The 27,456-nt window shown below is 43.6% G+C and overlaps 1 protein-coding gene across 2 annotated transcripts in view; it reads left to right on the top strand.

Annotated features, from left to right (window-relative positions):
• Nucleotides 1-27,456, top strand: part of DIS3L2 (DIS3 like 3'-5' exoribonuclease 2) — a 314,009-nt gene that overhangs the window by 5,943 nt on the left and 280,610 nt on the right. The window contains exons 2-4 of one of the 2 annotated variants that reach the window (XM_044290031.1): nt 104-673; nt 16,460-16,618; nt 17,284-17,414. In XM_044290031.1, the coding sequence (XP_044145966.1) occupies nt 124-673; nt 16,460-16,618; nt 17,284-17,414 (840 nt within the window). In that variant the 5' untranslated portion in view covers nt 104-123. The remainder of the gene's footprint in view (nt 1-103; nt 674-16,459; nt 16,619-17,283; nt 17,415-27,456) is intronic. The other variant, XM_044290032.1, reaches the window with a different exon arrangement.

Here is a 27,456-nt window from a genome sequence, read left to right as displayed (position 1 = left end):
TTTTTTTTCTGCTCAATTTGCTTTATTTCTAAAAAAAAGTAACTTATTTTTTTTCCCTTGTTTTTTTTATTTTATTTTCCCCCTTCCCCTTTTCTCTACAAAGTCTGAGTATAAAGAAACAGTATGGATCATTCTAAAGCAAATCATGGTCTACTGGCAAAAGAAGGTTCAAACTGGACAGGGGTCCAACAAAAAAATGCTTATGCTAGGCTGGTCCAGCAGCATCACAGTGGACGCTTTAAATTCTACTTGAACTATATAGCACAAAAACTGCAACTGGAAGAAACCAGTCATGTGGATACTGTCTGTGACAGAGACTCTACTGGGGAAGGCCTTCAAGAAAGTTCTGGTAAAAATGGCTTGTATTCTAATACACTGTCCTCCTTTGAAAGAAACAGTGTCTCAAAGTTTGAGAAGGGATTTGCTGTGGGAGACCCCGACAAGAAAAGTGACGTAGAAACGAATCGTATTGGCAGACATGGCAATGGGGATGAAGACTTTGACTCAAAGGAGAAAGCAACTTTTCAAAGCAGAGCTAACTTACTCAGCGCAAATCTTCCAACTCCCAAAGACAATCTTGACTTTGAGAGTAGAAAAGAATCCCGGGCTGAGAAGCGTATGCCATTGTCTCAGACTTGTTCGAAGGGTGTCCCAAGAGAATTATTTTCTGAAGGTATTGGATATTTATTTTTATTTTTTATGGGATTTGACTAACTTCTGAACTATGGGTACATGCCTAGCATGTCTACTTCTAAGGCTACTTTCTCACTAGCGTTTTCAATTCTGCTATTGAGATCGGTCATGGGGTCTCAATAGTGGAAGAAAACGCTTCAGTTTTGTCCCCATTCATTGTCAATGGGGACAAAACTAAACGAAACTGAGTGCACCATTCCTTTCCGTTTGGTTGAGTCTCCATCACGGACAGAATAAAGCCTCATTCACACGTCAGTGTTTCACGGACATGTGCTGTACGTGTTCTCCATGGACAGCAGACGTCCCCATTTATTTAAATGTTTGTATTCAGACACCAGTGTTTTAGCACAGTCCGTGGGTCAGTGTTTTGAGCACAGATGCATGTTCTATTTTGTCCGTGTTCACGGAACTTTCACGTCCATTGTTGTCTATGGGTCCGTGAAAACCATGGATGCCATCTGTGTTTCAGGGACCATTAGGAAGAGATGCTTTGAAAATTATTTTTCAGATGTTCAGTGTCAGTGAAACACTGATGCATGCAAACACGGACAGCAAAAAATCGACCCACGGATCTGTCACGGGAGAAAACACCGAACACGGTCCGTGTTACCACTGATCCAAAACTGACACGGACGTCTGCATGAGGCATCATGCTGCAAGCAGCGTTTTCCAGCTCATCCCTCATGACAGCACGACAGGAGATTGTTCCCCTTTGACCTTCTTGGGACAGGAAACAGAGGTTAAAAGGTCACTCACACATCAACCCACCAGTGTTCTTCCTGTCTCTACAGGGCATAGATGCAGAGAGGTTCCCTGCTCTAGGGTTGGGACTAGGATCAGGGGGTGTCCGGCCTCTCCTTCCAGGTCTCGAATAGCCTTGCTAACACCTCGGGGTAGAGGTCCCTTAGCAGCGCGGAACCCACCTGGTGGAGTCTGAGCCTATAGGTGGGTTCTCTGATGGCCTGGGGTCAATTGTTGGGTTCATCCTCATCCTTCCTACCCAATAAGAAGCTGCATGATCTTATTAGTGCTTCCTCTTGCAGCACATACTCCAAGATTGGTAAGTAAACCATGCATGTGTTTAACCAGCAGGATTGCCTCAACAGTTCTAATTGCTTTAATTGAGAACTTGTGTGTGGATCTAAATGGGAACTCAGGCGATACTAGCATCACCTGTTTCTTTAATGAGGACTGAATGTGGATTTAAAATGTTCAGTCTGCATTCAATTGTCAAGGTCACAGACTTAAATCTTTCAGGTCTAGCAACCTGGCTTAGGCTGATTTCACACTGGCTGCTTGCATCGTTTTGGTGGTAGGCTCAATTTCATCAGACGAACGGACTACATCAGTTCAAAACGGATCTGTTTGTATTATCTTTAACATAGCCAAGACGGATCCGTCTTGAACACCATTGAAAGTCAATGGGGACGGATCCGTTTTCTATGACACAATCTGGCACAATAGAAAACTGATCCGTCCTCCATTGACTTTCAATGGTCAAGACGGATCCGTCTTGGCTATGTTAAAGATAATACAAACAGATCCGTTTTGAACTGATGTAGACGTTAATATTATCTGAACGGATCCGTCTGTGCAGATCCATGATGGATCTGCACCAAACGCAAGTGTGAAAGTAGCCTTAGTTATATCTGACTTAGTGATGTCTGTCTGATTCCTTTATCTAGGAAAAACGCATACTGTGCCTGGCGTGCCGCCTCCTGGCCTCTGTGCCTGGCTTGTTGCTTCTGTGTCTGTCTGCCACTTTTCCCCTCCCCCACGACAGCACCATAGAGAGAGGGATCCACCCCCAGGGACAGTGGTTTCCTGTCCCTGGAGCGGGAGACCTACAGTTTTTTTCCTTTTCAGGTCTTACCGTTGGTCTTTGTTCCCTAGGAGTTCCTAGAGGGCTGCCGGGGTCCATCGCGCTGCTGGGCAGGCTGACAGGACCCTAGGATACGGAGGTGCTCCAGGGGCCCTCCGTGTCTTGTGGCAGGCTTGTGGGTTACCTCTCAGGGAGAGCTCTGCCCCATGGGAAGCGCCAACTGGGTGGCAGTAAAGTGGTCATCCTTGGATTCGAGGCTCTGCCACTCTGATTTCTGATGGAGCATCCGGGCAGCGCTTCCGGACACGTAGAGAAGGTCACTTCTGGTGCGCGCTGAGTGGGATGACGCACTTCGGTTTCGCTCAGGAGCTCCGTCAGAGGCATGGAACGCATATCGCGCAGTCTTCTGGTTTCCGGGTACCGGATGTGACGTGCTTCTGGCATGGACGCCGGTTTTTGCATTATTTTAAAGAGGTACAAGCCAGACCAGTCCCTGAGCCTGTACAGGACGGTCTGTGCTTGACTAAATGTATGATGCCTCCTTGCAACTATTTCCCAGGTTCTGGAATTTCTACAGAAAGGCCTTTCCTTAGGTCTTGCTAAAGGTACTCCTAAAGTACAGGTCTCTGCCCTGTCAGTTCTATTCGAGCGGAACTTTGCCTCAAATCCATGGACTACTAGATTCTTTAAAGCGGTAGATAGGATGACACCAGTCTTATCCTCCTAGGGTTCCCCTGTGGGATCTTAACATAGTACTTAATTCTTTAACCAAAGCACCCTTCGAACCAATTGATTCTGTAAGCATTAAACTTCTCACTTTCAAGCTTGTTTTGTTAGTGGCCCTCACTACTGCTAGAAGGATAAGCGAGTTGCAGGCCATTTCCATCAATCCCCCTTTCACTACAATTCTGGATGATAGTTATTATTCTACCTGATCCAGCCTTTTTACCCAAAGTGTCATCTAAATTCCATAGGTCCCAAGAGATCATTCTTCCATCCTTTTGTGACCATCCGAAAAATGCTGGAGAAGTTACTTTTCATACCCTAAATGTACGGAGATGCTTATTACAGTTTCTTAAAATTATATGGAAGAATGGAGAAAGTCTTCTGCTTTATTCGATCCTGAAAAGAGAAGGCTACCAAAAGTACCCTGTCCAGGTGGCATAGACTGGGCATTATACAATCCTACTTGGAGGAGGGCCTATCTCCTCCAGTCTCTGTGAAGGCTCACTCTACTTGTTCAGTTTCCACTTCTTAGGCAGAAAGGTCGGGGGCTTCTATTTAGCAAATTTGTAAGGCGGCCACGTGGTCTTCACCTTCTACTTTTTTCCGTCACTATAGTTTGGATTTACACTTCTTCCTCTTCCTCCTCTTCCTCCGTTTTGCAAGCGGTGGTCCCTCCCTAGGAAGGGTTCTTTCCTCTGTAATTCTCTATGGTGCTGTCGTGAGGGAGGGGATGAATACACTTACCAGTAATCTGATTTTCCAGACCCCACCCAATTCCTGACCCTTCCCAATTGCCTCCCTTGGTGATGGTTACTTTCTGTATTCACATGGAGTAGCAAAAAAAAAAAAAAAAAAATTCATTGTTTATGCGATTTTATATGCTAGTCAGCTCAGAATAATTAATGGTGTAGGAGTCCCTCTCTTGCTCTGTAATCCACTGAATGGGTAGGGAGGCTTCACCCTTTTATTTCTGTAGGTTTCCTGTCCCTGGGGGCGGATCACACTTGCATCCTACTGGTGCTCTGACACATAAAAGTAACAAGGTAGGAGGCAGAAAGTTAGGTTAAAGCTAAAGGGGTCCTAAGGTGAGGACCTCAGGCAAGTACCCAGTGTGACAAAGATTAGGGAAAACCTAGAGATGAGTTGGTAGTTCAATCTATGCACTCTATCATTTGGGCAGTGGAGTAGCCTACAGTGCCTATTCACTATCTACAGTTTAGCGCAAAGCTGTATTTGGAGCCACATTACTTCATGGACAATGTGGACAATATTGATAGAAATTGTTTGTAATTCAAGGAGTGCAAGACATATGTTCTACACCTGGAGATGGTATGGGTCAGCCTGAAGTTAAAGGAACATTAGTGTGATCAGAGCACTGAAATTTAGTAAAGATCCTACCCAGAACTGTTCTAATGGGAGGCAGCACCATCCCGGCTGGGAATTCGTCTTGTATGGATTATAGCTATCTCTTCTGTGGCAATAAATTGGTACATCTACTTGAAGATGGCAATTTATGCCCAACTAAACTCTTCTGTTATTCTATCTATTTGCACCTAAGGGACCCTGGCTTCATTGCACCTAATACCCATAACCTCAAGGGCATCTCTGCCACGCCTCAGTTAATGTGTCTCCTGACTAGTGCCATGTAAATATCTTGTGAAACCCTTGACTGCCTCTGACCTTGAAGCTATGTGGTTGGCCTGGTTTCGCTGGGAGGGTTCTTTCTCCTTTCTTCTCCCTTGAGTTCATACTAACACCTCCTGGTACGGGATCCCAAGCTTGTCCTGGACCGGTATAAAGTTAATGGTACAGTTTGGTTACCTAATCGTTGATGTCCTTGCCTGCCATGTGCCATTGCTGTCAGCTTGGCTCGGTTTCTTACATATATCTTGTATACATTCCGGAGTTAGTTGTTTATCCTATTATAACAATTAAGCTCTTGGGAATGAACTGCAATGGGAGTTTACAGTAAATTTTGTACTGTGTAGTTATTTATAATACAATATTTTATCTGGTTTTAGAGCGAGTCGCTTTTACGCAATGGTACTTGCCATATAGACCTAGGCTTAGAGGTAAAGGGCATTCTTTTTATGGCCGATGTCTAATAAGACAATTTTATTTTTCCTCTAAGTATTTAAGTCTATAAACAGAGGTAGGTTTGATCAAGGATGCAGATAAAACGACGTTTCAGAGTTACGACTGGGTTCACAAAATTCTGTCATGTCATCAAGATTTCGTTTTTCTGGCAGAATCAAATTTTCTCTCAGATTTATTCCTGATTCTATGAAATAGTATTTTTATCTAATGATAAATATCTGAGATGTTGTCTTTAGACTTGGTCCCCCACTAAATTATAATTTGGTACGTCTTCTGTTGTGCTATCATGAGGGATGAGCTGGAAAATAGGAATTAGACTTGCTGGTAATTCGGTTTCCAGAGATTCCCTCATGACGGCACACGTACATTCCCTCCCTTACTAACTACTATGTAAATATTGCATATAAGATTTTCTTATGATTTTAATAAATCAGTTGGATCCATCCTGGTGTAGTAATCTGTCCCAAGAAGGTCAAAGGGGAACAACCTCCTGTTGTGCTGTCATAATGGAATTTCTGGAAACCAAATTACCAGAAGTCTAATTTCGATGTGGTGCGGGGCAAGACGGATCTGTCCTGACGCACAATGTAAGTCAATGGGGACGGATCCGTTTTCTGACACAATAGAAAACTGATCCGTCCCCTGTTGACTTGAATGGAGTTATGGCTATACAAGACGGATGCAGACGGTTGTATTATTGTAACGGAAGCATTTTTGCAGATCCATGACTGATCTGCAGAAAACGCTAATGTGAAAGTGGCCTAAGGCAGTGATAAGCTTTCAGATTTATTGCTTATGAACCTCATTAAAATTCTTGGACCAATCTGAGAACTCTTTTCTATAAACTCAAGTGGTCTGTGTGTCACTGTTCACTGTAATCAGAAGTGTCCTTTTTATTTAACCATGTGTGTGTAAAATATATTTAATATTTTCTTTAAAGGGAACCTGTCACTGGGATTTTGGGTATAGAGCTGAGGACATGGGTTGCTAGATGGCCACTAGCACATCCGCAATACCCAGTCCCCATAGCTCTGTGTGCTTTTATTGTGTAAAAAAACCGATTTGCTACATATGCAAATTAACATAAGTCATATCTTGTGTGACCAGAGAAGAGTCATTATATTTTCAAGCTCTGACTCATCTCAGGTTAATTTGCATATGTATCAAATAGTTTTTTTTTATACACAATAAAAGCACACAGAGCTATGGGGACTGGATATTGCGGATGTGCTAGCGGCGATCTAGCAGCCCATGTCCTCAGCTCTATACACAAAATCCAGGTGACAGGTTCCCTTTAAGCTCTGAAAACATTTTCTCCGAATGCTGACCACGTGATCCTGCTATGGCTCAGAAGTACTGTTTCTTTTTTTTTTGTTTTGTCCAGCTCTGTACTGCACCTTTTTGTTTTGATGCTGTCAGGGCTTGTTTTAGTGGCACATAATTGCTCTCAGACACAGCCTCTATTTACAACCTCATGTATGCCCTCAATTACATTTTGTAAGGTAGTGATGTAATTACTCTGCTTGCTCAGCTATTGTTTTGCTCACTGTCCAGCATGTGAAACATGATCTGTCATCTCAGGAGGATCATCTTTCATGACAGAATGCTATGCCATGCTCTGGACCACAAATATTCACTTTGCTGTAGCATGAGGTATATTCTACAGCAGCGTAAATAGCCAGATTGTCTATATTTAGAGGGGTTAAAATAAAAAACCTAATTGTACTCTGTTATATATATTATATGTACAGACTAAAAGTTTGCACACACCTTCTCATTCAAAGAGTTTTCTTTATTTTCATGACTGAGTCACACTGAAGGCATCAAAACTATGAATTAACACATGTGGAATTATATACATAACAAAAAAGTGTGAAACAACTGAAAATATGTCATATCCTAGGTTCTTCAAAGTAGCCACTTTTTGCTTTGATTACTGCTTTGCACACTCTTGGCATTCTCTTGATGCGCTTCAAGAGGTAGTCACCTGAAATGGTTTTCACTTCACAGGTGTGCCCTGTCAGGTTTAATAAGTGGGATTTCTTGCCTTATAAATGGGAGTGGGACCATCAGTTGCATTGTGGAGAAGTGAGGTGGATACACAGCTGATAGTCCTACTGAATAGACTGTTAGAATTTGTATTATGACAAGAAAAAAGCAGCCAAGTAAAGAAAAACGAGTGGCCATCATTACTTTAAGAAATGAAGGTCAGTCAGTCTGAAAAATTGGGAAAACTTTGAAAGTGTCCCCAAGTGCAGTTACAAAAACCATCAAGCGCTACAAAGAAACTGGCTCACATGCGGACCGCCCCAGGAAAGGAAGACCAAGAGTCACCTTTGCTGAGGAGGATAAGTTCATCCAAATCACCAGCCTCAGAAATCGCAGGTTAACAGCAGCTCAGACTAGAGACCAGGTCAATGCCACACATGGTTCTAGCAGCAGACACATCTCTAGAACAACTGTTAAGAGGAGACTGTGTGAATCAGGCCTTCATGGTAGAATATCTGCTAGGAAACCACTGCTAAGGATAGGCAACAAGCAGAAGAGACTTGTTTGGGCTAAAAAACGCAAGGAATGGACATTAGACCAGTGGAAATCTGTGCTTTGGTCTGATGAGTCCAAATTTGAGATCTTTGGTTCCAACCACCGTGTCTTTGTGCGACGCAGAAAAGGTGAACGGATGGACTCTACATGCCAGTTCCCACCGTGAAGCATGGAGGAGGAGGTGTGATGGTGTGGGGGTGCTTTGCTGGTGACACTGTTGGGGATTTATTCAAAATTGAAGGCATGGCTACCACAGCATCTTGCAGCGGCATGCTATTCCATCCGATTTGCGTTTAGTTGGACCATCATTTATTTTTCAACAGGACAATGACCCCAAACACACCTCCAGGCTGTGTAAGGGCTATTTGACCATGAAGGAGAGTGGGTGCTGTGCCAGATGACCTGGCCTCCAGTCACCGGACCTGAACCCAATCGAAATGGTTTGGGGTGAGCTTGACCGCAGAGTGAAGGCAAAAGGGCCAACAAGTGCTAAGCATCTCTGGGAACTCCTTCAAGACTGTTGGAAGACCATTTCAGGTGACTACCTCTTGAAGCTCATCAAGAGAATGCCAAGAGTGTGCAAAGCAGTAATCAAAGCAAAAGGTGGCTACTTTGAAGAACCTAGAACAGGGATCAGCAACCTTTGGCACGCCAGCTGTTGTGAAACTACAACTCCCAGCATGCTCCTTCCACTTGTGTGGGAGTTTAGAAAAAAGCCAAGCAAGTGTGCATGCTGGGAGATGTAGTTTTACCACAGCTGGAGTGCCGGAGGTTGCTGACTCCTGACCTAGAATATGACATATTTTCAGTTTCACACTTTTTTGTTATGTATATAATACCACATGTGTTAATTCATAGTTTTGATGCCTTCAGTGTGAATCTACAATTTTCATGGTCATGAAAATAAAGAAAACTCTTTGAATGAGGTGTCAAAACTTTTGGTCTGTACTGTGTGTGTAATAGATATAGATAGAGAGAGAGAGAGATATATATAATCAGCACTTCCAGTTTTTGGTGATAGGGTGACGACCACAAACTTTATTCCCAGCTGGGAATAAAGTTTGGGGTCGTCGCCCTATCACCAAAAACTGGAAGTGCTGCCTCTTCATTCGTTGAATATACACTACGTGCAGAATTATTAGGCAAATGAGTATTTTGACCACATCATCTTCTTTATGCATGTTGTCTTACTCCAAGCTGTATAGGCTCGAAAGCCTACTACCAATTAAGCATATTAGGTGATGTGCATCTCTGTAATGAGAAGGGGTGTGGTCTAATGACATCAACACCCTATATCAGGTGTGCATAATTATTAGGCAACTTCCTTTCCTTTGGCAAAATGGGTCAAAAGAAGGACTTGACAGGCTCAGAAAAGTCAAAAATAGTGAGATATCTTTTAGAGGGGTGCAGCACTCTTAAAATTGCAAAGCTTCTGAAGCGTGATCATCGAACAATCAAGCGTTTCATTCAAAATAGTCAACAGGGTCGCAAGAAGCGTGTGGAAAAACCAAGGCGCAAAATAACTGCCCATGAACTGAGAAAAGTCAAGCGTGCAGCTGCCAAGATGCCACTTGCCACCAGTTTGGCCATATTTCAGAGCTGCAACATCACTGGAGTGCCCAAAAGCACAAGGTGTGCAATACTCAGAGACATGGCCAAGGTAAGAAAGGCTGAAAGACGACCACCACTGAACAAGACACCCAAGCTGAAACGTCAAGACTGGGCCAAGAAATATCTCAAGACTGATTTTTTTTTTTCTAAGGTTTTATGGACTGATGAAATGAGAGTGAGTCTTGATGGGCCAGATGGCTGGATTGGTAAAGGGCAGAGAGCTCCAGTCCGACTCAGACGCCAGCAAGGTGGAGGTGGAGTACTGGTTTGGGCTGGTATCATCAAAGATGAGCTTGTGGGGCCTTTTTGGGTTGAGGATGGAGTCAAGCTCCACTCCCAGTCCTACTGCCAGTTTCTGGAAGACACCTTCTTCAAGCAGTGGTACAGGAAGAAGTCTGCAAGGTAAGAAAAACATGATTTTCATGCAGGACAATGCTCCATCACACGCGTCCAAGTACTCCACAACGTGGCTGGCAAGAAAGGGTATAAAAGAAGAAAATCTAATGACATGGCCTCCTTGTTCACCTGATCTGAACCCCATTGAGAACCTGTGGTCCATCATCAAATGTGAGATTTACAATGAGGGAAAACAGTACACCTCTCTGAACAGTGTCTGGGAGGCTGTGGTTGCTGCTGCACGCAATGTTGATGGTGAACAGATCAAAACACTGACAGAATCCATGGATGGCAGGCTTTTGAGTGTCCTTGCAAAGAAAGGTGGCTATATTGGTCACTGATTTGTTTTTGTTTTCTTTTTGAATGTCAAATGTATATTTGTGAATGTTGAGATGTTATATTGGTTTCACTGGTAAAAATAATTGAAATGGGTATATATTTGTTTTTTGTTGCCTAATAATTATGTACAGTAATAGTCACCTGCACACACAGATATCCCCCTAAAATAGCTAAAACTAAAAACAAACAAAAAACTACTTCCAAAAATATTCAGCTTTGATATTAATGAGTTTTTTGGGTTCATTGAGAACATGGTTGTTCAATAATAAAATTGAATCCTCAAAAATACAACTTGCCAAATAATTCTGCACTCCCTGTATATCTTGGAGGAGAAGCCAGCCTCTGAGGAAATTTTGCACCCAGTGCACAACATCTGACTGTGCTGCTGCACTATTTGTGGTATATTAGAGAGAGATAGATAGTATATGTGTGTGTATGTGTGTGTGTGTGTATATAATTATATATATAATGGATTTTAAGGGGTTGTCGACTCCTTTTACTATTGATGGCCTACAATCCATAACCCCTACTGGTCAGCTGTTTCTGAGTAGCTCCGTCCGTTATGCATTTAACCTGATTATACTTCTTCACTATCTTTGACCTGTTTCGAGAGCTTCTAGGTCTTCGTGTTGCTTCCTTGGGAGTTCCAGACTCTGGGACCTTTCGTAGTAGGTTTGTTTAGACTTGTTATATGACCCTTTAGGCACGGGGGAACCTTAGTCAGTTATTATGATTTCTGAAGCTAATGGTTTGGGTTAGACCTTATTACATGTTTTATCACAAAGGGCATGAATACATATGCACTTATGGCTTTTATTTTTAATTTCTACTGTAATAAAGCTATAAATCCAGTATAATTTTAGGTTGTAATGTACCAGAACAAAGACCACAAGAGAGAGAGTGAATACTTTTGCACTGCGCTGTAGGATCTAATCAGTAGAGATGAGTAAACGTGTTAGTTACTAAACCTTTGATTAAAATTTTAATGTCACCAATGCCCTAATAAAAGTTTTTCTAATATACTGTATTAATTTTGTATTTTTATTACTTTTCCCTCCCTAAAGCGCACCATTCCCTGTGCGCTTAAAATTTTGTACTACTCAGCGGTGTACGGAGTACGGACTGTAGTTTTTGAATGGGGCCGCAGCAGCGCTGGGAGTAGGGACAGGAGCGCATATTTCTGCTCCTGCCTGTGCCCCCCGGAGGTTTACTAAATCCTGGCATAGCACATGGGTAATCTGTAACCATGTACTATACCAGGATTAGCTTCTGCCTGCTTCTCTAAGCTAAGAGCTGACATGAAGTTCTTAGCTTAACTGAGCAGGCAGAAGCAGGAGCCCGCAGTCCGTACTCCGTACGCACTATTAACCTCATCAAGGATATGCATATAGGATAATTGTCAATTCCTGCAGTACGTACAATTGGATCACAGTTGGCATGAATAAAACATAACTTAATATTAATAATTCCAACCACTTCAAAGGATAGATATAAACAAATATTTTTGTGACATATCTTCTTATCACCTTGATCAAGTCTGAGGGGAAAGACTGATAGAGAAGACACGTGAGGGACCACACTATCCCTACGGGGACCCTCACTAGTGCCTCAACCTACAGGAACACCTTGATGGTGGATGACCTGTGGTCTTGTACCTGCTCTGACTCTCCCTCATGTAACCCTAAAACCTTCGAACGCGTTTCCCCTAGTAAAGATTCATCAGGGGAGAGATAATGGGTAAAGAAACAAAACACAACTATAAATCTTAGATGTACAAGATGAACTCGATATATCACCCAAAACTTGGTAAAGATAGTTTTAACTAGCCAATAGCCCCAACAGCCACTTTGTTCACGAGTGGTCTTAGTTCTGTAGCCAACTCTTTCACCTGTGGCCTAATCTTTCTATAGGTTATACGATATGTCACTGACATATAATAAAGCACTTATTGGCCTTAATTCTACAGACCAATTCGTTCACCAGTGGCCCGGTCCTTCTATTAGTTATACATAATTTATACAGTGACCATATACTACTGATACATAGTGAGGCACTTGGATAGAATAGGATCCTCAACTAAGCACGTATCCACCAAATCTACATGTATGGGATTACTAATGCCAGATACCACTGATATATTATAATGTAGAATGCTAAACTAATTTTATGTCAATCAAATTCACTTATAGAGTTGATGCCACCAAAACTATTATCCAAAAGGTAGTATCTCTAGATATTGCTCACATATTTGGATCAAATGAGATACTAAATTCAGTGACTATTAACCAATATCCACATAGTTAACCCAATATCAGAACAAAACTTCACATAAAGAACTTGATTGCGGCTAAGAGACCTCTTACATGTCCAATGGTGACATAGGTGGTATAGATGGCAGGAGGGCTGATGTATACATTAGATGGCTGTATTGATGGCCAGAAGGGCTGGTGTGCGGGTGGATGTCCTGGAAATAGATGAGAAGTCGGTGTACAGAGAACTGAATTTAAGTGCACAGGGAATGGTGCGCTTTAGGGAGGAAAAAGACTAAGAAAAATACTAAATTGACTACATTCAAAACACTTATTAGGGCATTTAGGCTACTTTCACACTTGCGTCTGGTGCGGATCCGTTATGGATCTGCACAGATGGATCCGCTCAGATAATACAACCGCATGCATCCGTTCAGAACGGATCAGTCTGTATTATCTTTAACATAGCCAAAACGGAACAGTCTTGAACACCATTGAAAGTCACTGGGGGAAGGATCCGTTTTCTATTGTGCCATATTGTACAGTAAAAACGGATCTATTTCGTCAGACTGACACCAAAATGCTGCAAGCAGTGTTTTGGTGTCCGCCTCCAAAGTGGAATGGCTACTGATCGGAGGCAAACTGATCCTTATCCATTCAGAATGCATTAGGGCTGAACTGATCAGTTTTGGACCGCTTGCGAGAGCCCTGAATGGATCTCACAAACTGAAACCAAAACGCCAGTGTGAAAGTAGCCTTAGGGACATCATATTAAAGCTTTAATCAAAGGTGTAGTTACTCTTTTTTTAAAGGGGTTCTGCAGTTTGTTTTAACTAATCAGCATCTGATCGGCGGGGGTCCGACACACGGGACCCCCGCCAATCAGCTGTTTGAGAAGGCATGGCGCTCACTGTTTACTGCTGGCCCAGTGACGTCACGACTAGTGTCAACTGGCCATGGCGGGGCTAAGCTCCATTCAAGTGAACAGAGCTTAGCTTTGCCCAGGCCAGTAATACTAGTTGTGACGTCACTGGGCCTGCGGTAAACGGTAAGGCCGAGGCGCTGCTGGAGCCCCGCTGATCAGATGCTGGTGATCTATCAAGAGTATGGTTTCAGTTAAAACAAACTTGTAGAACTCCTTTAAGTATATCCCCCTAGTGTTAATGAGAGCTGTGGTTTTCAGCAGCGTTATCTGCATAGCCTACCCTTAAAGGGAACCTGTCACCGGGATTTTGTGTATAGAGCTGAGGACATGGGTTGCTAGATGGCCACTAGCACATCCGCAATACCCAGTCCCCATAGCTCTGTGTGCTTTTATTAGGTAAAAAAAAAAAGATTTGATACATATGCAAATTATCATAGGAGTCATATCTTGTGTGACCCAGAGAGAAGTCATATTTTCATGCTGTCTCATCTCAGGTTTAATTTGCATATGTATCAGATCGGTCTTTATACACAATAAAAGCACACAGAGCTATGGGGACTGGGTATTGCGGATGTGCTAGCGCCCATCTAGCAGCCCATGTCCTCAGCTCTATACACAAAATCCCGGTGACGGGTTCCCTTTAACATTGATTCTGTGATGCATTCTTGTGGAGTGCTATTCGATCATGGCTTATCATGTGACTGCAAAATCCTTTTCTAAATGCAACCCTTGAGAGGTCTCAGAAATGTGGCTTGCAAATAACTTGCCAAGTCATTAGCATAACTTCTTAATTAACCCGTTCAATGTCTCTAATGGATCTGCTTCTGTGTGCTTGCTTGTATCGTTTATTTATTTTAATATACATTCTGAAACGATTATAACTTGAAAGAATGACACTCTGCGATCTCGTGATAGCTGACGTATTTCCGAGACCTTTTAGGTTATCATTTATTTTTTTCCATAACTAGCTGATGCACGTCAGTATCAGGTGCTTGTTTCCAATGAGTCTAAATATTGTACTGCTTGAGATTTCTATTATTGATCTTCTGGAGCATTGCTTATGTTCCTTAGACAGTTTGCAGCCTGCTAGAGCTTTATATATAGTATACTTTAGTGAGGACATCGGGAAGGGTACAAAGACATTAGGCTACTTTCACACTAGCGTTTCTATTCTAACCTATGACTGATCTCGATACCAGAAAAAAACGCTTTAGTTTTGTCCCCGTTCATTGTCAATGGGGACAAAACGTAACTGAACAGAATGGAGTACACCAAAATGCATTCCGTTCTGTTTGGTTGCGTTCTCCTACCGGAGAGAACTGCAGCAGCATACTGTGGTTTGCTGTCTGTCCTGGGATGCGGAGCAAGACGGATCAGTCATGACCCACAGTGTGTAAGTCAATGGGGACGGATCAGTTTTCTCTGACGCAATAGAAAATTGATCCATTGTATTAATGGGTCCGCACCTGTTCTGCAAAATTGCGGAACTGATGCGGACCCATGTTGAGGACATGTGAATGGACCCTAAGTACTGCTGTATAATGTCCTCAGTGCTGCTTCTGTGTATGTAAGAGAAAGATGGGGGAGCAGGTTCTCCCCTTTCTGTCTGCAGTGTATGGGAGACATAGTAACAGCTAGTGTCCACCCACTAGTAGAGTTCCGAGAAACTGACTGACTGTAAGGGCTTATGCACAGGTCTGTGCTTGGTCTGGGAAACACTGCCTATGTGTCGGCTGCATATCCCGGACTGACGGCAGCTTTTGTGACCTAAGCTGATTGTGTGAGTGATTTATGGTCAGTTCCTCCATCACTATGCTGCCATCGGTACGGGAGATCGTCCGACACATGGGCAGTGTTTCCAGGACTGAGCATGGTTGTGTGTGAGCCCCAAGTTGTGTATTTGCCAGTTATAGTGCTGTTCCTTATATACTATGGCAGGCATGGCCAACCTGTGGCTCTCCAGCTGTAGTAAAATTACAACTCCTACCATGCCCTGCTGTAGGCTGATAGCTGTAGGCAGTCTAGGCATGCTGGGAGTTGTAGTTTTGCAACAGCTGGAGAGCCTTGGGTTGGCCATCCCTGCACTATGGCCTCACCAGAGGCAGTTCTCGGCTCTCATTTTACACCGGTCCTTCTTGCTCTGCACTGCCTTAGCTATCTATACCCTATATTTCTGGATAGAATTAGAGTATCAGTGGAATACGTGTAGTTCTCCATCTTGTGTTGCTGTAATGCTATAAACATAATGGAGCAGGGGGAATTTATGAAAAGACTGTTCTGCAGCATTTTTGTGTGAAAGTTGCAAGTTTTTGCTCACTATTTGGAGCTTGGAGAAATTACTATTTACACCAGAAACCGGCATAATTTACAGGCTCAAATCATACCTTGTGTAAGATTCGCCTAATTCAAGAGGCCTGCACCTCTTCTTGACCAATCAAACTTATTAAAGCTGGATTATGACTCCAGTCTTATTAATTCCCCCCCACTGAATCCTTAGGGTACTTTCACACTAGCGTTTTATTTTTTTTTTTATTTTTTTTCCAGTATTGAGTTCCCTCACAGAAGCTCAATACCGTAAAAAAAAAAAAAACTGATCAGTTTTATCCTAATGCATTCTGAATGGAGAGCAATCCGATCAGGATGTCTTCAGTTCAGTCCCTCCTACTTTTTTTGGACGGAGAAAATACGCAGCATGCTGCAGTTTTCTCTCTGGCCAAAAATATTGAACACTTGCTGGATCTGGCATTAAGTGTTCGGGCAAAAACGGATCCGGCTTTCCGGTCTGTGCATACCTTTTAAAAATGCAAAAATAATATTTAAACTGGATCAGTTTTTCCGGATAACACTGGAGACACGGGTCTGGTATTTCAATGCATTTGTCAGACTGATCTGGCTGACAAATGCCATCAGTTTGCGTCCACATTGCGTGAAAGTACCCTTAATCGGCATGCGTTATACATTCTGATATAGCGGTATCTTTTCTGGTTTCACTTTGAGTATGGGTCGGAAGAACAGAAGACTAATTTGTTCCCATTTGCTTTTGGTATGTCACTACAGGTGGTGACAGGAGAGGATTTTCCAGGATAAGAAACACATCGGAGTGTGCCAGCTCACCCCCAAGTGTCGAAAGGAAGCGACAGCTTTCGGAGTCTCACAGTGACAGCATGTTCAACGCTCAAGTCATGGTCAGCCCATTGCAGACTGGGGCAGGAAGAGGTAAAGATTTTATTTAACTGACGGGTGTTATGGTCACAAGGCTCTGCTGGTTAAGGGTTGGGTTGTTGAAGGCCAATTAATTCCACAACCTCTAAATGGAGAGCTGCAAAATGCTTTGCTCCTTGACTTGTATGTAACCTCCTCACTCAGTCCCGGCATTGACCTCCTACAGTGAAAAATGAGATCAGTTTTCTGTCGGCATCAGTTCCAGTCTGTTGCCATTCCTCATTATTCCTCCTGACCATCTTATTTCTGAGGAGAGAAAATGGTTAGGTGTACATACAGCAGGGCTGTGAAAATGAATCGGGCAAGCCCCAAGTCCGATTACAGCTTCCAGGCGCTGACGGGGTGCAACTCCTCTTTCTCAAAGACCAGCGAGTATAGTGTGCAGTCTTGCTGCTGTTAACTCTCCCATCCTCTACTGATAACAATGCCTGCCTTTTCTGTCCCAGTCTACACTGCAAAGTGTGAGCTACAGGAAATTGGAAGCGTCACCCTATTGTTTCTGTTCTATTGCTCTATTATAAAAACTGGAATATTTCAGCATTATTTTACTTGAGGATGGGGAAAAATGAAAATGTGTTTAACACAGAAATTGCCTGTTTTGACTATAACCTTAGATGATCACTTACTAGTAACTTTATATGATCTGTTATGTTCCATAGGTGCATATCGCAGTTCTGGCTCCACACCCAATGATAAAAAGCATAACAAGACAAGGAAAAGAAACGTGTTTGAAGCCTACTTGTCCAAGGAAGAAGTATCTGCAGGCCTGAAGAGAGGAGAACTGATTCAGGTCTGTAATTGTCAAGAAATAAAAAAAATAGGCCGTGTAAATGCCTTAAAGGGGTTGCTCGGGCTCAGAGCTGAACACATACACATCCCCTTTTTCACCCCAGCTGCCCCTCTGAGATGAGCATTGGATCATTTTATGCTCCGATGCTCTCCCGTGAAAGGACTTTTCTGTTTACATTTGTACACTCTTCCTAGTGATGTCACTGGCACTAATGGGCAGGCTTTAGCGCTGCCCTAGCCTGCGCCTAGCAGAGAAAAAGCCCTTGTATAGTGCAGGGCAAGCAAGAGCATGGGGGCTTGAAATGCTCATCTCAGAGGGGCTGCCTGGGTGAAGGGGATATGTCCAGGTTCAACTCTGAACCCGGACAACAGCTTTAAGGCGGTCTTCTGTGTTTGAGTTTTCTTTGCAGATTCTCACACATTTGATACAACAAAATAGTTCTGCTTGTCTTGTTGTAATCCGAAAGGCACCATTTAGAAGTTTGTGCAGGTCCTTTATGTCTGCAATAGATCAGATGTGGCACACCATTGTGGCTTCCATTATAAACAGGGTGCAAAGTCGCTAAGGCTACTTTAACACTAGCGTTCGGGTGTCCACTTGTGAGCTCCGTTTGAAGGGGCTCACAAGCGGCCCCGAACGCATCCGTCCAGCACTAATGCATTCTGAGTGGACGCGGATCCGCTCAGAATGCATCTGTCTGGCAGCGTTCAGCCTCCGCTCAGCAGCCGGACACCTGAACGCTGCTTGCAGCGTTCGGGTGTCCGCCTGGCCGTGCGGATCCGTCCAGACTTACAATGTAAGTCAATGGGGACGGATCCGTTTGAAGATGACACACTATGGCTCAATCTTCAAACTGATCCGTCCCCCATTGACTTTACATTGAAAGTCTGGACGGATCCGTCTGAGGCTACTTTCACACTTAGAAATTTTTTAACAATATAATGCAGACGGATCCGTACTGAACGGATCCACCGTCTGCATTATATGAGCGGATCAGTCTCAGACGGATCCGCTCTGAACGCAAGTGTGAAAGTAGCCTTGGGTTGTATTCCATCTACGATTCTGACTATTCTCCACATCTACTCCAGCTCCACATCACTCATTATTTCATGATAAATGGGGACCTTCGATTGACCGAACATATCTTATATCCCCTCCCGTTTACAATAACAAATTTCACAATTAATGCATAGTTAAAATACCTGGTGTCATAGCATGCATAGCTATTTGTCGCTATTTATGCAGGGTAGCCATATTGTGACAACCAGACCATTTTATATTTTCAGTCTACAGAGCTGTGTAAGGTGTGTGTGTGTGTGTGTGTGGTTGTTTTTTTTTTTTTTCTCCCCCCCCCCCCCCCCCCAAGGGGAGAGGTTTAAATATACACACTAGAGATAAACACATCAAACCTGTCAATTTTTGGAATTTTTCTGAGTAAAAAAATAAGTAATAATTGGAATTTGAAGGGCTTAACCAATCCCTATAATGCCCACCAAAATGCCTGGGCCCCTCACACAGGTTATACTTGCCTCGCTCCCTTGTCGCTTCTGATTCCCGCACGACCGACGCTGAATCTACCGTCGTGGATTGTTCCCGTTGCAACTTGCTATTGGCTGCCCTTTGGTCGAATGTCTTGATCCATGTGACGGGGAGGAGCAGTGGCGGCTGTGCGGGCATCAGAAGCGACACGGGTGCCTGGGAGCAAGGCAAGTATAACCTGTGTGAGGGGCCCGGGGATCCGGGCATTATAGGGGTTGGCTAAGAAAACTTAGCCAACCCCTTTATTTTGGGTCTGAAAAGTTCATTTCAGACCCAAATCAATTCTGGACTGATAAAATTGTTTAGATTAATTGGAGGATATTTAAACACCTAGTCTCCTGTCCTACTGATATAGTAGACACACATGTTTTGAGACATGTTATCTAAACTAAATGCATTAAGTAAACTCCTTCAAATGCTTTCAATGGCTTTTTGTTTCAAGATAATGCGATGAGTTAAGAGTTTGTGTTAACCCTGCTACATCTGTAAGACTTTATTTGCTGATGTTTTTAGAAAGAAAAAAAAATGAATAAAAAACAGGAGTCTAGAAGAGGAGAGACACCCCCCCCCCCCCCCCCCTCACATAATAGATTGAAGGTGAGATGTAAAATCCAATTCTTCATCCAAAACGGCTAGAAAACTAAAATATCCCACCCAGGATTACACTCTGAATGAGACATGCAGACTAGCTCTCCTTTTGAAAAGGACCAAAGAACCAGAATGTCACGAGAAAATTGCCTTGCTTAGCTGACTGGCCTTGGAATGTGCTACTTTTTGGGGTAGTCTTTATCATTGAGGCGAACAAAAAATATACATGATGAGTATTGTATATGCCCGCCGACACCCGGTTTCTCATAAGAGTATATGCAGGTTTGAATATCTTAATTCACCTGGCATGAGATAAGACTAGTACTCTTCTTTCTTTGAAGAATGCAGAATTTAAGATATTTGAATTTGCATCTATTCTTCCCAGAAAGTGAAGGCAGCATTGCCTGGCGTATAATACTAATCATTATTATTTTTGATCTCCCTATTGATAAAAAGCACTGCAAAGCATATTCCCTATGGTCAGTTAGCTAAGCAATGCAATTTTCTCTTAAAGGGGTTCTGCACTTTCAATTAACTGATGATCTATCCTCTGGATAGATCATCAGCTTCTGATCGGCGGGGGTCCGACACCCGGGACCCCCGCCGATCAGCTGTTTGAGAAGGCAGCGGCGCTCCAGCAGCGCCGCGGCCTTCTCACTGTTTACCGCCGGGCCGCCCGCCCACTGACGTCACGACTTGTATCAACTAGAGTGGGCGCGGCTAAGCTCCATTCAAGTGAACAGAGCTTAGCCGCGCCCACTCTAGTTGATACAAGTCGTGACGTCAGTGGGCGGGCGGCCCGGCGGTAAACAGTGAGAAGGCAGCGGCGCTGCTGGAGCGCCGCTGCCTTCTCAAACAGCTGATCGGCGGGGGTCCCGGGTGTCGGACCCCCGCCGATCAGAAGCTGATGATCTATCCAGAGGATAGATCATCAGTTAAATGAAAGTTCAGAACCCCTTTAAGACATTCTGTTCTTTTGTCCTTTTGGAAGGATAGCTAGTTTGCACGCAAAATAAGAAGTGTAATCCTGAGCGGTATATTCTAATTTTCTTGTCTCACTTTGAGTTGAATGCTACATTGGAGATCTCTCAACAATTTTTGGGGGAAACATTGGATGAATTCCACAATAGTAGAATGCATTTGCTCATCCTTGACCAGTTCACTACCAGTGTCGTACGTGTACGGCCCTAAAGCAAAGTGCAAACATGGCTTTAGCTCGAGTGTCCGGCGGGTCTCCACTGTTTCAAAAAGAGACCTGAGGCTAATAACCGTGACCGGCAATAATGCAGATCAGTCATTTAAAGCATGTAAATGCCGTTATCACGGCATCTAAAGGGTGAGAAACCTGGAAACTCGCTCTTCTGGGCTTACTGGCATCCTCTGCAGCCAATGAGCATGCTGGTAAGTGGTTTCAATACCCTGGGTCTTTCGAAGAGACCCAGGGTATTGAAGCTGCAATTCTTATTTTGGCCAGCAGGTGTTAGGCCAACATAAGTGAGCAATTCTGTACAAATCATTGGTCTAAAAGACAATAAAAACTACAGATTGTCCCGCAAATAAATGAGCCCCCAGCTCAGTATGTAGAACTAAAAATTTTTTATAGGGGTCAGAATGTTTTTTTTTGTTTTTTTCCCCCCATAGTTTAAATTGAATTTTTACACTATTTAGACATAAAAAAAAAAATATACATATGTTGTATTGTTGTAATTTGACCCAAGGAATGAAGGTCACAGGTCAGTTTTGCTGCAAAGGGAATGCCATGGGTACAAAACCCATCAAATGGTGGAGGATTTGCGTTTTTTCCGCTTCCCACTACATTCTATGCCATATTAAAGGAAGCCCTCATACAGCTATGTGAACGGAAAAATAAGTTATGCCTCAAGGGAAGAAAAATGAAAAACTCAAAAAATGAAAAACCTTCGGTATCCTAGGGGTTAATTCTAACAAACTCAAATATTTTGATATAAATTTTGGGCATCTGCATGTGAAAAAAAGTGCAATAGCCTTCTTTCCAAAAGGAAATTTATATTATGGGGAATAGTTAATATATGAGATGACTGTTGTAGGCTAGATACTCTCCTTTTGGTTTCTGGAAAAAAATATATGCAGATTAGTATGTCTAATATCTTAATCAAAAACCTTATCGTGTTTTTTATTTTTATCAGAAAAGCAAATATTTTTCCTAAAGCTATGCAAATTACTGTAGCTTTTGTCGCACAAAAAAAGATAAAGTAATTCTTTCTGATAGACTTTAGCACTACACCATCCTCCAGCAACTCTCACCTGGGCCAGTTTGGAGGAGTAGAGGGCCAATCGTGGATGTGTGCATCTTTTGTCCCTCCTGCTCTTTTTCTTGATTGATGGTTAAATTCCTGCATAGTCCTCTCAAACTGACCTTAAAGGCTATGTACACCTTTTTGGAGGCAATTTTTTGTTTAATTGCATTTTGCTCATTTTTGGCTAAAGATCATGTTTTCAATTGGCCTTTATTAAAAATATTGAGCCATTCTGTCACAAAGGGTTAACTGTTTTTCTGGCATTTTCACTTTGTGTAGGTCATCGAATAAACCTTGTTGTTTACATTTAGTCTTCAGACTATTGCTTGCCTTTTACTATAGTTTTAACAACTTTTTCCTGACCATTAAACTAAACTTTAAAACTTTCAGTTGTCACCTATTTTTATTTTTTATTTTATTATTGTCATGTTACTGGCTTAGTATCACAGTACTATTATAGTGTGGTAGCAGCCGTGCACTTGCTTCAAGCTCCTTGCTATCCTCAATTGTGCCGAACTACCACTACTTTGTTTGACACTTGGGCTTCACTGCCCTCCGACATGTTTCGCCAGCTAACATAGCATCTTCAGGGGATCAGGACAGGTTAGCTGGCAAAACCTGTCAGAGGGCAGTGATTGAGGGTTGACTTTTAGGACAGGAGTGAAGCCTAAGTGTCAAACAAAGTAGTGTGATATCTGGTAGTTAGGCACAATTAGAGATAGCGAGGAGCTTGGAGCCAACGCACGGCAGCTAGCCCCCTACCACACTATAATAGTATTGTGATACTAAGGCTCCTTTCACACTAGCGTTCGCTGGTCCGCTCGTGAGCTCCGTTTGAAGGAGCTCACGAGCGGACCCGAACGCAGCCGTCCAGCCCTGATGCAGTCTGAATGGAGCGGATCCGCTCAGACTGCATCAGTCTGGCGGCGTTCAGCCTCCGCTCCGCTCGCCTCCGCACGGACAGGCGGACAGCTGAACGCTGCTTGCAGCGTTCGGATGTCCGCCTGGCCGTGCGGATCCGTCCAGACTTACAATGTAAGTCAATGGGGACGGATCCGTTTGAAGATGCCACAATATGGCTCAATCTTCAAGCGGATCCGTCCCCCATTGACTTTACATTGAAAGTCTGGACGGATCCGTCCGAGGCTATTTTCACACTTAGCTTTTTTTAGCTAATATAATGCAGACGGATCCGTTCTGAACGGAGCCTCCGTCTGCATTATTACGATCGGATCCGTTCAGAACGGATCCGATCGAACGCTAGAGTGAAAGTAGCCTAAGCCAGTAACATGACAATAAAAAAATTTAAAATAGGCGACACAACTGATAGTTTTAATGTTTAGTTTAATGGTCAGGATAAAGTTGTTAAAGCTATACTAAAAGTTATACCATTTTATGGGAATTAAAAGGCAAGTGGGCCTCTTTCTCACGGGCGTCCCGGATTTGCTCTTGATGCATGGCGTGTGCATTGTGGGAAAACCGCCTGAGTAGGCACGCAATTGCAGCCAGTTTTTACTGCGAATGCGTTCCGATCAGTTTTTCCCCGCGCGAGTCCAATGTGTTTTGCACGCACGTGAGAAAACTGAATGTGGTATCCAGACCCGGACCTGGAAGTTTGGGTTAGGTGTTCTATACAGTTTATTATTTTCCCTTTATAACATGGTTATAAAGGAAAAGAATATCAGTCTTAATGCAGAATGCTTAATAAAAATGACAAATTCTGACCTCATCCAATTGATTGTGCAGCTGGCATCGTCGTCTTTCTTCATCTTTCAGCACCTGCAGAAGGACCTTTGACGTAGTCGCGCTCACCACATGGTGACATCAGCGCAGGTCCTGCTGAATGAAGATAGATTTCTATCTTTATTCTTCTGGACCTGCGCTGACGTCATCAAAGGTCATTTTGCGGGTCCTGAAAGAAGCAGCATGAAGACTATGTGCAGCTGGCAATCAATTGGATGAGGTGAGAATTTTTTATTTTATTTTTTTAACTCCTCAATCCACACTTTACTAAGCATTCTGTATTAAGAATGCTATTATTTTCCCTTATAACCATGTTATAAAGGAAAATAATAAAATGAATACACTTTAATGGGGTCCGGGGTTGCTTTCATCCCCATCATCTCCTAGCACTTTCTTGCGGATTCTTGCGATTTATCACGCAGCCCCATTTATTTCTATGGGGCCTGCGTTGCGTGAAAAACGCAGAATATAGAACATGCTGCGATTTTTCACATAACGCACAAGTGATGCGTGAAAATCACTGCTCATCTCCACAGCCCCATTGAAGTGAATGGGTCCGGATTCAGTGCGGGTGCAATGTGTTCACCTCGTGCATTGCACCCGCATTGAATTCTCGCCCATGTGAAAGGGGCCTAAATGTAAATAACAATTTTAAGATGTCTTTACAGATGTCAGGGTCAAATTTGGTTCTATTTTATCTAATAAACCTAATCTCTAAACTACTGAGGTCATAAACACTTATTTAAGCCACATTCATATCAGTAAGGTAAGAACGGAGCTGTAATGAGTGGTTATAATGTCAGAGCAGAAATAAGGAGTCTGTGAGATCCTCAACTGATGGAAAAGAGAAAATCCAGAGGCTGCTACCAGAGCATCCCAGCTATGTACAGAAAAAAGGACTCCATATTAAGCCAGCAAAGGAAGCAATATAGACCAGTGTTTCCCAACCAGTGTGCCTTCAGCTGTTGCAAAACTAGAACTCCCAGCATGCCTGGACAGCCTTTGATGGTGCGGGCATGCTGGGAGTTGTAGTTTTGCAACAGCTGGAAGCACACTGGTTGGGAAACACTGATATAGACAATCAAAATACACTTGTATTAACTTTATCTACATGATGAATGCCATTTGCTGAAGTGAGACAACCCCTTTAAGCTGTGCCTACAAGGTGTGCCTGGTTCAGTGAATTTCCTGGTGACTGATTCCCTTTGGGCTACATGCACACGACCGTGCAGTTTTTTGCGGTTCGCAAACGCGGATCCGCAAAAAATGGAAGCCTTCCGCAATTTGCGGAATGAGCGGCCATTGATATAACTGCCTATTCTTGTCCGTTTTGCGGACAAGAATAGGACATGTTATATTTTTTATACGGTGCCGCGGAACGGAGCCACGGATGTGGACAGCACACTGAGTTTGGACCCAAACAATGGCCGTGTGCATGAGGCCTTAAGTTGTATCTTTCTATACTTGCTGTGTGCAGTGCATACTCAAACAAGTGTAGATTTTGGCAGTGTATGGCAAACATTTTTGAACACATTTGTGAATGATGACCAAGTATTGGATGGCTTTTGTTTTAGTGAGGTGTGTGTGTGTGTGTGTGTGTGTGTGTGTTTATTTTTATTTTTTTATGTTGTGTATAGGAAATAATCTGCACATTTTGAACTTTTGCTTGGGTTATAATTTTAGTCACTTTTTAAATGTGGGTGCACATTTACAGAAAATGGCATAAAGGTGCCTCCCATACAACTTGGCAGGTGTCTAATTTGAGAAAAGATATGGATTGCTGGGAGTGGCGCGTGCATCTGTCTGCTGTTAGTGGGTATTTGTTTGCCATATGTGAAAACTGTTATGGCTCAGTGGTGCTAATTGTCCCCAGCACCCTGGCTTAAAATGGTTTTGAAATACATAGGGTAGATTTATCAAGACTGGTGCTTTCTGCGCTGGTCTTGATGACCCCCTGCCGCTGGTGGACGATGTTTCAAATTTATGTTCAGGTGCATGGCTCGATATAAATTGGGCGCAACCTGGAGCAGTTTTTGTGCCGAAACAGAAAGCCACAACAGCTTTGGGTCCCTTTCACACGAGCGAGTTTTCACTGGAGCAATGCGTGACGTGAACGCATAGCACCCGCACTGAATCCTGACCCATTCATTTCAATGGGGCTGTGTACATGAGCGTTGTTTTTCACGCATCAGTTCTGCGTCTCGTGAAAATCGCAGCATGTTCTATATTCTGTGTTTTTCATGCAGCCCTGGCCCCATAGAAGTGAATGGGGCTGCGTGAAAAACACATTGCATCCGCAAGCAGGTGCGATGCGGTTTTCACTGATGGTTGCTAAGAGATGTTTGTAAACCTTCAGTTTTTTTTATCACGCACATGAAAAATGCATCTAAACACATTGCACCCGCGCGGAAAAAACTGAACAACTAAACGCAATCGCAGACAAAACTGACTGAACTTGCTTGCATAAGGCCTCATGCACACGACCGTTGTGTGCATCCATGGCCTTTGTGCCGTTTTCCGTTTTTTTTCGCGGACCCATTGACTTTCAATGGGTCCGTGGAAAAATCGGAAAATGCACCGTTTTGCAGCAGAGGCCGTGATCCGTGTATCCTGTCCGTCAAAAAAATATGACCTGTCCTATTTTTTTGACGGACAACTGTTCACGGACCCATTCAAGTCAATGGGTCCGTGAAAGAACACGGATGCACACAAGATTGGCATCCGTGTCCGTGATCCGTGGCCGTAGGTTGCTTTCATACAGACGGATCTGAAGATCCGTCTGCATAAAAGCTTTTTCAGATCTAAGTTTTCACTTCGTGAAAACTCGTATCCGACAGTATATTCTAACACAGAAGCGTTCCCATGGTGATGGGGACGCTTCTAGTTAGAATACACTACAAACTTTGTACAAGACTGCCCCCTGCTGCAGCACCTAAAGGGGTTAATTGTACTATCATATTCCCCTGTAAGAGATCAGGGCTGCCAGGCAGCAGAGGGCAGACCCCCCCCCCCCCAGTTTGAATATCGTTGGTGGCACAGTGTGCCCCCCCCATCGGGCCCCCCCTTCCTCCCTCTAATGTTAGAAATCGTTGGTGGCACAGTGTGCGCCCACCATCGCCCCCCCCCCTCCCTCTATTGTAATAAATCGTTGGTGGCACAGTGTGCGCCCACCATCTGCCCCCCCTCCCTCTATAGCAGTAACAACATTGGTGGCAGTGTGCGGCCTCCCATCCCCCCCCCCCCCCCCCATCATTGGTGGCAGCGGAGTTCCGATCGGAGTCCCAGTTTAATCGCCATGGTTACCGATCGGAGCCCCAGCGATTAAACTGGGACTCCGATCGGAACTCCGCTGCCACCAATGATGGGGAGGGGGGGGGGGGAATGGGAGGCCGCACACTGCCACCAATGTTTACTGCTATAGAGGGAGGGGGGGCCGATGGTGGGCGCACACTGTGCCACCAACGATATTCAAACTGGGGGGGGGGGGGGGGTCTGCCCCCTGCTACCTGGCAGCCCTGATCTCTTACAGGGGAATATGATAGTACAATTAACCCCTTTAGGTGCCGCACCTGAAGGGGTTAATTGTGCTATCATATCCCCCTGTAAGAGATCGGGTGCTGCCAGGCAGCAGGGGGCAGTCTTGTACAAAGTTTGTAGTGTATTCTAACTAGAAGCGTCCCCATCACCATGGGAACGCCTCTGTTAGAATATACTGTCGGATCTGAGTTTCACGAAGTAGCTCATATCCGACAGTATATTCTAACAGAGGCGTTCCCATGGTGATGGGGACGCTTCAAGTTAAAATATACCATCGGATTGGAGAAAACTCCAATCCGATGGTATAAAAGAACTCCAGACTTTACATTGAACTCCATTGACTTGCATTGTAATTCAGG

The sequence above is a fragment of the Bufo gargarizans genome, chromosome 4 (assembly GCF_014858855.1).
Source record: "Bufo gargarizans isolate SCDJY-AF-19 chromosome 4, ASM1485885v1, whole genome shotgun sequence".
NCBI classification, from domain to species: domain Eukaryota; kingdom Metazoa; phylum Chordata; class Amphibia; order Anura; family Bufonidae; genus Bufo; species Bufo gargarizans.
The sequence above is the reverse complement of the archived record's forward strand: the minus strand, read 5'-3'. Positions and strand labels throughout refer to the sequence as shown.